At 40.7% G+C, this 13211-nt stretch overlaps 2 protein-coding genes across 2 annotated transcripts; both read right to left on the minus strand.

Moving 5' to 3' along the window:
- Positions 1–1769: 1769 nt before the first annotated feature.
- Positions 1770–5391, minus strand: LOC116215142 (probable serine/threonine-protein kinase PIX13). Its single transcript, XM_031550738.1, has 6 exons — positions 5145–5391; positions 4589–4968; positions 4023–4158; positions 2771–2907; positions 2535–2658; positions 1770–2438 (listed from the first exon to the last, which is right to left on the minus strand). Exons 1-6 carry the CDS (start codon positions 5188–5190, stop codon positions 2038–2040), a joined length of 1224 nt encoding a protein of 407 aa, XP_031406598.1. The 5' UTR covers positions 5191–5391; the 3' UTR covers positions 1770–2037.
- Positions 5392–8600: 3209 nt separating this feature from the next.
- On the minus strand, positions 8601–12573 carry LOC116215116 (probable serine/threonine-protein kinase PBL21). Its single transcript, XM_031550697.1, has 5 exons — positions 11858–12573; positions 11031–11215; positions 10728–10917; positions 9720–10111; positions 8601–9143 (listed from the first exon to the last, which is right to left on the minus strand). The coding sequence occupies exons 1-5, from the start codon at positions 11958–11960 to the stop codon at positions 8886–8888; spliced, it is 1128 nt and encodes a 375-aa protein (XP_031406557.1). The 5' UTR covers positions 11961–12573; the 3' UTR covers positions 8601–8885.
- Positions 12574–13211: the final 638 nt, after the last annotated feature.

Genomic DNA, 13211 nt, shown 5'->3' on the forward strand with positions numbered 1-13211 from the left:
TATAGGGATGGGCTAAAACCCATATATATATATACACACACGCAAGGACCACATAGTTAGTTAACGTGCAGAAAGGATCTTGAAATTATATGAGAATGAAAACCCTTTTTTCAGCTTCTTTTGTCCTTTATATCTTTCTCCTTTAAGAACGTCAGATTAATGCATAAAGGGGAAGATCCAATGCAGTGAATGATTTAATATAAAGGGCTTTTTGTATATTCTTATAATATTGTATGGAAAGTCGCCATAGTGAATTGTGGTTGAATTAGAAAGTTAATATTTGTAAATAAGGACTCGATTTGAGAAGCTGATTATGGAGAATTGATTTACACTTGCGGTGGGCAGTGAATGATTTAATATAAAGGGCTTTTTGTATATTCTTAGAATATTGTATGGGAAGTTGCCATAATAAATTGTGGTTGAATTAGAAAGTTAATCTTTATAAGTAAGGATTTAGATCAGACAGGTGACTCGATTTGAGAAGCTGATTATGGAGAATTGATTTACACTTGCCGTGGACAGAATAAAAACCCTTTAATATAATAGAAGATAGACAGATACATAAGTGCCGTGGTCCATATCTCTTTACAATAATTCTCTGCAAATTGTTCAGTTTGTAAATTTTGATTGATCCCATAAAGAAACAACTTACCACTATGTACAGGCCTCGGAATTATCAATCACTATATCTATACTTATAGCTTCTTCTTCTTTTTAAGGGAAGTACGTGAATATGAAACAAGAAAATAAAATTCTTAAATAACTAAAATGTAAATAAAATGTTTCAGCACTGATGATGAGAATGTATATAACTTATGAGCTTCATTTGTGATGGCACTTAACAAGATATCGATACACATACTGATTGAGCTTGACTTTCAGGGATCGAATAAAATAGTCCAATTGTAGAGAGAGCGCTCTCGATCGGCATTCTTAATCGTGTTTTCGGGGTGCATGCATGATGCAAAAGGACTTACTAACTATAGACATCCACTCATACTCTTATCTAGTGATCATTCATTTTGCGTGCATTCTCCATCCAAATTGAAATTAGTGTTCGCTGACAATGGGGAGAGAGGCAGTCAAACTGAGTCAAACAGTGGACCGTTGATAAAATCTAATGGAAGATGATAATAAAGGCAGGCATGCAAAATCATCAATTGATGGTGTAATGATGGTCACTGTTAATAAATTTTTTTATTTTTTTTTGTTAGGAAAGATGTCGGCTAGTGATCGATGGAAGGAAGGAAGGCCTCTGCATTTCCATGTCATAATGGCCATAGACATAAAAGGGGAAAAAGCGGGAAAAAGTTGACATTAATCTTTTCAAAATTGAAAACTCACTAATTAAATAAATTTAATTAGGGAATAATTAGGACTTGGCCAGCGTGCAGCATGTGGAATCATGTTCCTCTTCCACGAGATTATTACTGCCTTCTAATCATTGGGTTTAAGGTTAAATAATTTATCAAGACTTGAATATTAATTCAGCTGGATTAATTCATCATCAAGCTCATGGTACGGATCGAGTTCTTAACCGATCGATGGAACCAGGCGATAACCGGTCGAGTGGCCACCTAGAGCCTAAACAGAGATATACAATTTCGATATCCTTGTATGTACGGGTGTTTGACAAGTTGTTCATGACTTGATTAAGATTAAGCCCAACCTTCGGCCCCTTAAGCCCACTGATCGATGGGCATGGATATTAGATATGTCTATATATATAACACGCGGTGCAGGTGACAGGTCGAATTCGGGCCATTCAGTTAGTAACTGCTATCGATGTTAGTTATATACAATTACATAATCCGGAATATCCATAATAAACTTGTTTACTGCGTATCTAATAGCTTCGAGTAAACACTTTCGACTTGTGTACAATACCAGATTTACATCAACTAGCCAAAAATGGCTATTCTGGATAGTATGAAGCGTATGTATGGTCGGCCATATTTGTATAGAATGTATCTCCACAAGGGATTCCCGGGCACGGATGCTGATGGTCTTGGCCTCCGGAGACCCCGGTGGGGTGGTTCATCGGTGACGGGTGATGTTTGGAGTGGCTGTGCGATGACGGTTCCTCTCTTTGGGTTGGCCAAGCTTCGGTACAATCTCCTCCGGCATCTCTTTGATTAGATTGATCTTCTCCAAGCCGTTCAGAACCTCCTGCATCGATGGCCGTTTCTTCAGCTCGCCCTCGAGGCACCTCATGATGAGCTGGGCCGCTAGGATGGCGGCTTTCGAGGGGTACCGGTCCTCCAGCCTTGGGTCTATAAGCTTCTTGAGCTTTCTCTTCTCAGAGAGCGAGGGCTTGGCCCATTCCACCAGGTTGTGGGAGCCCGAGGGTCGGTTCTGGTCGAGCGCCTGCAGGCCCGTCAACAGCTCCAGTAGAACCACTCCGAACCCGTACACGTCGCTCTTTATGTACAAATGCCCTATTGGAAAAATTGAAATGTTCACATTTACTGTCGAAGTCGGGGTAAACTAATAGTGATCAATTACTTCCATGAAAATGATACGGGCGTTGTTACCGGTCGCAACGTATTCAGGAGCTGCATAACCATATGTTCCAACTATCCTAGTCGTCACGTGCGAGCTGCCGTCGGTGGGGCCGAATTTCGCAAGCCCGAAATCCGAAAGCTTGGCATTGAACTCCTGGAAAGTAGGAATTCGGAGCCAACCATATATTAGTAAGGCCCATATGTATGGAAATTTCTCCAGTTAAATTAGTAAATGCCAAAATTAATTATGACTAACTTCTTCTCACCCCGTCTAGCAAAATATTTGAAGCCTTAAAGTCCCGATATATGACCGATTTCTCCGAGTTGTGCAGGAATGCAAGCCCCCGAGCGGCTCCGATCGCTATCTTAAGCCGTACATCCCAGGAAAGCGGTTCTGCGCCCTCTGCAACAACAATTTAGAACATCAGTATCACTAGAATAACGAAATAAAGATTTCTTTTTTTAAAAAAAAAAGAGAGAGAAAACCTTTTTGTTTTTTTATGGGAAATTTCATTTTCTTTTTCCATCTTTTAATGAACATATTCTCGATATTTCGAGCATGACCTGAACTAAATTTTGTGGGCCGACCTCCCTAGCCCAACTAGAACTAAGGCCTAGCTTACAGAACTCGAATGGTAGCCCAACCGGAGGCCCATTTGACCAAAGACCACTCAACTTTGATCGTAGACCCGGTCTTTCGTACTGTTGGCCAGGAAAACCCGAACCGGATTCGAACGTGATTAACCGCAACCTGTTCCCCTTAGTTTGATCTTGAAGTATAATTTGGTCCCGATTTGTCAGCCGAGGTTTTGTTGTTTGGTTTGATCTGACTCCCGTACCAATCTGATGCACAAAGAGGATCATAGGGGTGATCACGGTTGGGGTTAGATCGGTTTTGGGGTAACATTTCGGGGCACCGCTTTCATCTGTTTAGAAATTTTAAAACCCGTCTTCGAGAACAGAAACGAAATTAAGAAAATAACCGACCTTTACGGGTATGGGTTTTCATAGGTTGGTACTAAAAACCACCCGTGCCGAGAGTGGAGAAATGAAAAAGATCATCAAGAATCGAGAGTTGTTCCCTTCGGCCTTCGTGATTATGAGGCGCAACAGCATAGCAGAGGTAAGAGGAGATGAAGAAAGGGAGGGTTTGGAGTGGAACTAAGAATGATAAACGATAAAAAAGAGAGGAAAAAAGGTAGATTTGAAGTAAACTGTGATGTTTTGATTGGCTTAGTTGGACTGAGCTATTGGACTAAGCTCATATATTAAATATTAGACATAACATATTGTAATTTTTTTTATATTATTAATATTAAACATAACATATTGTAAATTTTTTATATATTATTATGTAAACTCAGTCTCGGATTGGGATATTGTGATATGTAATTTTCAAACCCGAACCCGTAACCGAAAATAACAAAATGAATGTTAATAAATGGGTGATTAATTAAGTATAGTAGTTGGGTAAGCAGTTAATTAATTATAGTAATTAAGGGGGGAAGAATTAATTACTTCTGAAAAGGTGATTCTCTAAGCTGCCTTTCTGCATGTACTCGTAAACCAATAGGAACTGTCTGTCCTCCAAACAGTAACCCAACAGCTTCACTAGGTTCGGGTGTGAAAATTTCCCCAAGAATTTCACTTCTGCCTGCAGCCATACAAATTAAATAATTAACACACGATTAACGTGGATCGGTTCAAGCGGTTCGGTGCTAATTGTATTTAAGTAAAATATCGGGTTCGAATCCTTTTGAATGCAAAAAATCCAAGCCGAAAGAGTTTTACAGTTTAGTAGGCCGATTCGATTTGACTGGATTAGTCGGGGCTCAATCAATCTTCAAGATATCAGGATTTACGCCAAAAAAATAATTTACACACAATTATAATTCATAAAAATTTAGTCATGCTAAAAATGATGATCCATTAAGGGCTAACAAGGTCATCTCAACACTTATCTTGGCACATGTCCGAAGGATTAGTCGATGATAAGAAGATTGTGTCGTGTCCATATTAATTAGCGGCGTGGATTAGTCGGATAAAGTTCGAATATCCAAAGGAGTAAAGGGAAGGAAGTTCACCTGCCATTCTCGGAGGCCCTGGGGGCTGTCGGGGCTGGACTTCTTAACCGCAATGGGGATGCCAATGCCGACACGCGACGGAGCGTAGGTATTCTCCTCCACCCACCCCTTGAACACCTTCCCGAACCCTCCCTCACCAAGCATCGTGTCCGGCCTGAAGTTCCTCGTCGCACTCTTCAGCTCCCCCATCGTGAACACCTTCAGGCTAGGGGCTATTGCCACCCGCGCGGACTCTCCTCCTCCCCCTCCTCCTACGCCATTGGCCGGTACCTTTTCCAGGCCCCCATTATCACTGACTTGGCTGGTGCTTCGACTGCCATCGGACCTGACTTTCCTAAGCAGCGGCAATGGGGCTCGACCAGAATCAGCCTTCAACGCGTCTGTGCGATGGCATCAATAAGGAAATAACATACCAATGAACGCCCTTTTACATCAATTAAATGCAGTCCATGTGGAGAGCAGATTCAAGTATCTATTAGTGTGAAGCTAAATCAAGAACTGATGAGAAGACACCATGAATGAGCATTTCAAGAAGATGGAAGCCAGGGGATGTTACCATGGTTGAGGTTCTCCAGTAAGGCTGATCCCAAGCAATTCCCCATTGATATTCCCTCCAGAATTTTGTCCTTTTGGGAATAAAAGAGTAAAGAATTCAGATGCAGATGGCCGTCTTGTTTTCCATATCTAAGCTAAAGCAGCAGGGCACAGAAAGAAGAAGATCCAAGGAAGGAAGAAAGAGAGGAAATTTTCTCTGTCCCATATAAGGTCAGAATCAAGGAAGCTTCCATGTTCTTTAGAGGAGAAGCGAGATGATGAGTATTAATAGGAGGAGAAAAATTATCAAAATAAATATAATTAATTCTTTTTTTTAAATTCATTTTGGGAGCAATTTTGAGAGGAACGATGGAAGTCGATGGGGCCGCGTTTTGGAAGAGTCAACGCGGGGAGGGGACAATCGGCCCGCGTTGGAATACGAATTCTTCCAAGGGATTGTGAGAGGATGATTAGAACCCGATTTCATTGTTTGCTTCGGTAAAATCACAAGTTGTTCATTTAACTTTTGATTTTTACCTAAGCTTGAACCCTCTCTTTTGTTTGTGTTGGCCCATTGTTTTTTTCTTTTTTTTTTTCCTAATTGATTATGTAATCTGATTTCTAGTATTAGTTTTGTGGTTTAGGATAGGTTTAGTTTGATTTTTCGTTGGGTTGGATGGGTCGTCTTTAAGAAGGGCGCAATGAGACAAGCTTGTGATGAGATGCATTGCCACACCTCGGTCCACTTCCTTAACCCGCTCGACTGGCTCATTGAGCCTAGCTATGATTCTTGGTTTCGTTCCACGATAACGTGTATATACTTGATGGTGATTCACTTGGTCCTGCTTGTGCATTCGAAGGCTGAGCTCGAACTTGGATCATGCATGAGGATTGAACCTAGCTATAATAGAATCATCTTTTTGAAGTTCTATTAGTCTATGGTTAAGTTCTGGCTCGAATCCCTCATTAATCATTATGGGTAAGTATGTCTATGTCCGAATGAAGTTTGTAAATGGAAAAATGTGGAGACCCCATGAAAGGTTGACCAGACCTTCCGAACGAACCAATCAGTGCAAACATTATCCTCCCGGAACATGTGAGGAAGTGAATCTCCCAAGCCATGCCAACAAGTCCCTTGATGGACCTACAATTCCTGATAGTGGTAGAGCGACATCTTCATCTCTAGTTACAAGGGTGCGAATCAGTTCGGAGTCGACTTCTATGACAACACGCCATAATCCGAGAGCCCGATCGAGCTCCAATCCCTATTTGACCCCCCATAATTCGGCAACGACCGCAAGGGCAATCCCTAAATGCTGTGAAAAGCCACCCTGCCACATCGTCCAGTCTCATCTATCTCTAAGGAGTCCTCCTGAGCTTGAAATGCCTGGGTTGCCACGCGAAGCTCCATCCGCGTTTAACTTCGATCGGTTCGTTTGGAGGCCGTCATAATTCTCATCTTAAAACATACCCAATATACCCTACTTGATCTCTTTGTAACTTTTATTGTAGTTTTTTTCGTCTAACCCGTCATAATTCTCGAACCAAACAAGAGATACATTAAGTATCTACTAGTAAATCATGAAACCCTTCGAAATATGTATGATCCTTGTAAATATTATCACGTAACACGCAATTGATGATCTTTTGGTACGTCATCCTCGAGTACGTACGGGCATCGACATTTAACGTATGAGTATCTAATGGGGCAAAACACAACATGAAATGGACAGACGGTTGAATTTGACCGATGGAAGAATTAAAATGTGAAGGATCTGTCTTAATGAATTAAAACCCTTGGGAAGAGTTCAACTGAAGCCACGTATGACCAGTTCCAATAGCCAATACACTAAAAATTCTTTTTTTCCACCCTTTTTTTCTTTTGGATTGAAATAATAATTATATATGGGCACTATGTATGTATATTCATCTGAGCTTTCATCCGGCCGAGAAAATGACTCTTCGACAAAAAAAAAAAAGAAAATTAAATAATCTAACCTCATAATAATATGATAAGAAAAAAATCGATCATATTATTACAATTAAGAAACTTATGTCAATTAATCGAGTGATTAATAATGATTTTTTTATTTGTTGGAATTCGATTGATATTTTCTGATGTGAGATTATAAAACAGGATCAGTCGAGAATTCTTCATTCGAATGTCAATAATAAAGCCTTTCAGTGTAAATGCATATATAAAAATAGATATTTTTTATGAATATATATATATATATATATATATAAATAGATATATGTGCTTGCACGAATATTATAGCTAGTTTTATAACTTTATTTGGTGTAATTGACCCTCATAAATACAGACATGGGGGTAAAAAGTCAAGAAATTGTGCACAATTTTCCAGCCGAGGAGATCACCTAACCGACACAAAATCAATGGAACGAAAATGGAAAATACATGTAGCCAAGAAACATCATATGATCATATCTTCTAGCAAACGAACGTAAGCTAATTGCACATGATTGGGTTGTTTCATAAATTATGATCCCGGCCGAAATCGCAGGTTCGCTTCTCGATCTAGGCTTAGAGACGGAGTACATGTGTTAGCTCATAATAAAAAGGTTGGTAATACTTGTTCCAAATAAACTTATCGTGTGTTTTGGGCCAGTACATATCAAATGCATTTATGTCCCCATATGATGCCAACTACTTTGGAACATATATGTATATGCATACATGTATGTATATGTATAATTTCCCATCTTTCGCTTATGATAATGCTATACCAGCATCGACGGACTTAGTCAAGCATCAAAAGGGCAATAAAAGACGTACATGCACTATAAGCATATCCAATTACATCGGCATTCGAGTGATGATCAAGAGAAATGAATGATCCATCTGTCTTGACAACCAATTAATAGTGTCGTACGTCGTTCGTGAGTCAACAATTACATTTTTACACTATCAGTTAACAGTCATATGAATATTCAAAAGCGATAAACGAATCAATTAATAAAATAATAATAAGAAGACATAACCGGATAAGTTTATGGACGCGCATTTAAACACGCTTATTAATATTATGCGATGTTTGTATGTATGTATTAACTTGCAAAAGGGGTACATATAGCATCATGACTTAAACAAGAAACGGAAAGGTCGTGAAGGGTCAATATCAAGATTTAAATGTGATCTGATATATGTACATGTATATATATATATATATATATGATGGGGGTCCATTCCCTCTATAATATTGAGAAAACAGACGAAAGAAGTCCTCTCACATTTACAAGACCGCCAACAAGTTTGATAGCGAAATCAATTAAATCGCTGTCTTGAACAATTCTTCCTCTTGAGGAATGAAATTTTTCTTATATTTCTGGTCAGAAAAATTGTGCCTGGACGACCTTGATAATATAATTTCACTGGAAATTCGAATAAAACAATCCAATGAAACATCATAAATATAATATTTACTGAATATATTTGAATAATTTTAGAAAGGCAGCATATGTAATGCACAGAGATTTTTCCACATATCTTTCTACAATATTATCAATTTAAGCATATCTGAACAGCAGACAGGGCAATATTAACCTCCAACATTAGTAGTAGTGGTTCTCTGCTCTGTTCTTCCCTAAAATCTTCCTGTATATGATCCTAAACACCAAAAATAAAATAAAATAAAACAGGAAAGAAAAAATATGAAAAAAAAAGCTACACATTTTCCACTTCTCATAGAGTCGAATCGGACAAACTTAATTACATTCACACTCGATCGAGATGTTGCTGCTGCTAGTGCAAGGGCGAACGGGCGTGGCCCGGGCTCCGGGTCCCGGCTCTCCGGGACTCTGGACTGCTGCTGCCCTGTGAGGCCAGGTACTCGAGGGCTACTACTATGTCGCCGATCAGAGGGCGGAAAGTGGGCTGTTCCTGAAGGCACATTGCGGTGATCGCTATCGCGTGGTGGAGACAACGCAGTGGGAACCGGCCTTGGAGGAGAGGATCCGCGAGTTGGATGAACTTCCTTCGATCCTTGAGAAACGGCCGAGACTGCAGAAATATCGTAATTGTTAAAACCTTCATATGAAGCAATTTGATTTTGAAAGTAATAACCAATAACTACTTAATTTGGTCCTGCCGTAATTATCATGAGACTACTAGCTATCAACAGCTCGACTTAATGCCAGGAACCGGGGGTCTCTTTTCAGACTCGATCTGTGTTAGGTTGTACTCTTCAAGCGTGCATTGCCATCATAAATGAACTCGAGGCTCACAGCAAATCAAGAAAGACGAGGAACAAAAGAAAAAATAAAAAGACAGAAAACGAATACCGCACCTACTTTGGCAAGTAATCGTGTAAAAGGAGATATCGACCAAGAAATTAGCCATCTCTAAACTAAACGAATTTTACACCTATTTATCAAGGCAATCTCTCTCGCATAAATGATCAGGAAACGGAAGTAATTGGTATACTATTCCATCCCATTCTCCGGTATTATCGTGCCAAATGGGAAATGAGAGCAGGGAAGAAGACATGATTAACAAGTACTGTGAAAGTACTACTATCATATCAAGAACCGATGAATTTCAAGCAAAAATTTGTCATGAAAGGCGGCGAAAACTCACCCAGGCAATCAAGTTTTGCTCTCCAGGCTTTCTTGAGCAGTCTATTGCCTTTCGTCCCGTGATCAGCTCTAGAAGGACAACACCGAAGCTGTAGATATCGGACTTGAGGGTCAACTTCCCGCTCATGGCGTACTCTGGGGCACAGTAACCGTAAGTCCCCATCACTCTTGTGGAAACATGGGTGTTGTCTCCCACTGGGCCCAGTTTGGCAAGCCCAAAATCTGAGAGTTTCGGGTTGAAATCATTATCAAGCAAGATATTTGCAGACTTCAAGTCACGGTAGATAACAGGCGGATTTGCCTTGCAGTGGAGGTACTCGAGGCCTCGGGCAGCCCCGACAGCAATCTTTATACGGGTGCTCCAACTCAGAGGCATCTGATCAGGCTCGAGATCTGAAAATGGAGATCAAACTATTTCAGTATAAGGAAACATTAACTCAGTTTTCCTCGACCTCTTTGCCAATGGCGAGTCATAATTTACATGAAACTTCATGAGTATATAAAAAGTTGACAGAGAGATATTGCAGCACGTGCACTAGGAGGAAATTGCAAAACTGGAAAATCGTGCGTGCATAAACACGATCATGATATCTCTCATTCCAAGAATACTACTACGGTCGCATTTCATATATATAAGGGGGAAAAAAAAGAGAATGGGATGAATCAACAAATAGGTTGGTTCTATTTTGCATGATGATTCCATTCTGAGACAGTTCGATTCCTTTGCACAAAAACACGGCCTTAAGTCAGGTCTCACCGTAAGGTGAGAAAGAGTGTCATTTAGTGTAACATAGCCCCAACCCCCAAAGCTAGACGAAACAGCCCAAGTCTGTGAATAAGTGGAATTCATAACATTTCATGGTTTTTCTTATATAACCAGCGATCTTTTTTCTTGAAGATCTAATGAGAGCTTTTATAGGTCGCAATGAAGCAAAATAAATTCGTTTCCAGATTCAGGTTTAGAACTAGATAAGCTTAAAGCAACAAATAATGGCATATGGAATATTACCGAATAGATGGTCTTCTAGACTACCCATCGGCATGTATTCATAAACCAGCAGTCTCTGATCTCCATCGGTACAATAACCGATCAAAGTGACGAGATTCGGGTGGTGTAAAAGGCTCAACATGAGAACTTCCACGATGAACTCCTGGAACCCCTGAAGCCCGTCATGATTGAGCTGCTTGATCGCAACGACCTGCTCATAAGAATTGGGAAATCAACAAGGGTCCATGGAGACGAGACTTTCCCCCGGGAGAACTATCAATCAGAATAGTATCCACATAGTAGCAGTAGAAAATATTCACTTGCCTCCCCAGTTTCCAGTCGGCCCTTGTAGACCTTCCCGAAACCCCCTTCCCCAATCAAATTCACTTCCTTAAAATTCCTTGTAGCAGTCGCAAGCTCCCTAAACGTGAAGCTACGGGCTGCCGCTCCTTTTGGGCTTGTCCCGCCTTTTCTGTTCCCACTCCTGGACCCTCTTCTCCTCCCACTTCCTACACGCAGCAGCATTAGAAAATTTAATTTTATTACGACATCAACTCTGGGAGAAAACTCAATTAAAAGACATACGAATTTGTGATTGACAAAATTTCAATCAAAATTTATCGACTGCGAAGCATCAACCTCATTCCACCCCTGGCTGAAAAATGCAGTGCACGACGCGATTACAGCATCTCGACAACCCAAAGGCACGACATGAACGCATTACTCTGATTCTCTTACAACTAAAGACTCTTATGAAGTAAACCAAGCCTATGATTTCGAAACCAAGATTCGCCATTACCCACAAACAGAGACAAAGTCCCAGCCCTGGTGATCCCATTTAAAAATCATATCTGTGGACTCAACGGACATAGCCGCCCCAAAAAAGAAAGACTCTTTCGATCAAGAGCAACTCTGCTCAGTTTCCACAAGAGGGCACATCGAATTTGATTACATACCACCATCGCCATCATAAAGGCCTTTTATTTCCCATTCAACTCCCCACATTTCCATCACAACATCATATATCCCATCAAGCAAATTCAAATTCCTCGACACAAACGGACGCAAAAGCACATTTTCCCCAACAAAAATCACACAAAAAGCAAAAAAAAAGAAAAAAGAAAAGAAAAGGGAGAAGTTCATCCGCAGACCTGAGGAATCAGCTGAGCAGCGGGTGCTAGATCGAACGCCATTGTCGATTTCAATCCTGCTAACATCTTTACGCCGAGAGCTAATGCAAGAGAAGCAGCTCATCTCCTCACAGAACCAAAGCCGAGAAAGAGACTAGACACCTTTTTGGCAGTGAACGTCGAGATTTTTACAGCTACATTACAGTGCACGAATCATCGGAGGAGTTCAGTCTCAAATCCCCTCAACCCTCCGGCGACGGAGAGATCAAGAACTGAAACCCTAAAAAGGGAATGTCAGGGCCCGTGAGAGCACCGCTGCAGGCCCCAAGATCTCGACGAACATGGGCATGACCGAAAAAGGGAAAATTTAAGAATGCCCAAAAGTTGGGTAAGGGAGGAAGGGAGAGAGAAACAAGAAAATGCGTGCCGGGGAAGCAGAAATAGAAATTCGGGATTGTCGGGATTATACTACAAGGGTTACAGAGAGGATGACAGAGGAAATATAGGGACGGGCAGGAACAGACCAAACCGTCAGGGGGAGGAACAGAAAAGGGTCTATTCTTGGGTTGGAGGGGAAGCAACAGAGGAGCCAAATTTGGAGGAGGGCGGCCGGCCTGCAATGGTGAAATGGCCGAGAGAGAGAGAGAGAGAGAGAGAGAGAGTGAAGACGAGGAAGTTGTGGTGTTGTCTGGGGACAGCAATGGCGGCACATTTAGCGGTAACGAGAATAAAGGCAGGCAGGCGATCATCAAAACAAAACAAAATCATTCCACACTTCCGTCTTTATTAATATATATATATTTATTTATTTTCACTTTCCTTTTGGTCCTTTTTCCTTTTATTCTATTTACTTTTTAAATTTTTTTTTTTAAAGCCATATTTCTTTTATTATTATTATTTGGTATGTGAGGAGTCCATGACCATGTATCGATAATTCCAGCGCATCACGTGACTATCAACAATTATTCGAGTAACATATTAACTATGTTTCATTGCAATCGTCAAAAACAGTATTGCTGAGGACCTGTTAGGGCAGTGCCAGCTCGCACCTCTGCGTCGAGCATACATGGCAAGGCACGAATCGAGAACAACCTATTTGTCTACGCGGTGCATGGGTTATTTTCTCGTATTAGGTTATGGTATTGGTGACCTGGGCGGTTGTTGGGAAATTCGTCCTTCCATTAACGGATAATTTCTCAATTAGTGGAACTTAATTTCGTGGAATCCAAGATAAGTGCGATCCAATCCAATTACGTTTCACAAGGGATGGGTCCCACTTTTTCTATTTTTTCCTTTTGCCTTGGTGAGACGGTGGGTGATACTCGTACAATGTGCTTAATTCTGACCACGAAATGTTTGTTATGATTTTAAAGTC

This window comes from Punica granatum, chromosome 7, assembly GCF_007655135.1.
Source record: "Punica granatum isolate Tunisia-2019 chromosome 7, ASM765513v2, whole genome shotgun sequence".
Lineage (NCBI taxonomy): Eukaryota > Viridiplantae > Streptophyta > Magnoliopsida > Myrtales > Lythraceae > Punica > Punica granatum.

What these genes read in the sequence shown, in the direction of transcription:
- LOC116215116 (XM_031550697.1), bottom strand. Translation starts at nt 11,960, where the DNA reads ATGAGCTGCTTCTCTTGCATTAGCTCTCGGCGTAAAGATGTTAGCAGG. An exon ending in TCTAGAAGACCATCTATTCG is followed by an intron (nt 10,112 to 10,727) that starts GTAATATTCCAT and finishes CTCCATTTTCAG; the next exon opens with ATCTCGAGCCTGATCAGATG. An exon ending in AGCAAAACTTGATTGCCTGG is followed by an intron (nt 9,144 to 9,719) that starts GTGAGTTTTCGC and finishes ATATTTCTGCAG; the next exon opens with TCTCGGCCGTTTCTCAAGGA.
- LOC116215142 (XM_031550738.1), bottom strand. Translation starts at nt 5,190, where the DNA reads ATGGGGAATTGCTTGGGATCAGCCTTACTGGAGAACCTCAACCATG. An exon ending in ACTGGAGAACCTCAACCATG is followed by an intron (nt 4,969 to 5,144) that starts GTAACATCCCCT and finishes GCCATCGCACAG; the next exon opens with ACGCGTTGAAGGCTGATTCT. An exon ending in CAAATATTTTGCTAGACGGG is followed by an intron (nt 2,659 to 2,770) that starts GTGAGAAGAAGT and finishes CCTACTTTCCAG; the next exon opens with GAGTTCAATGCCAAGCTTTC.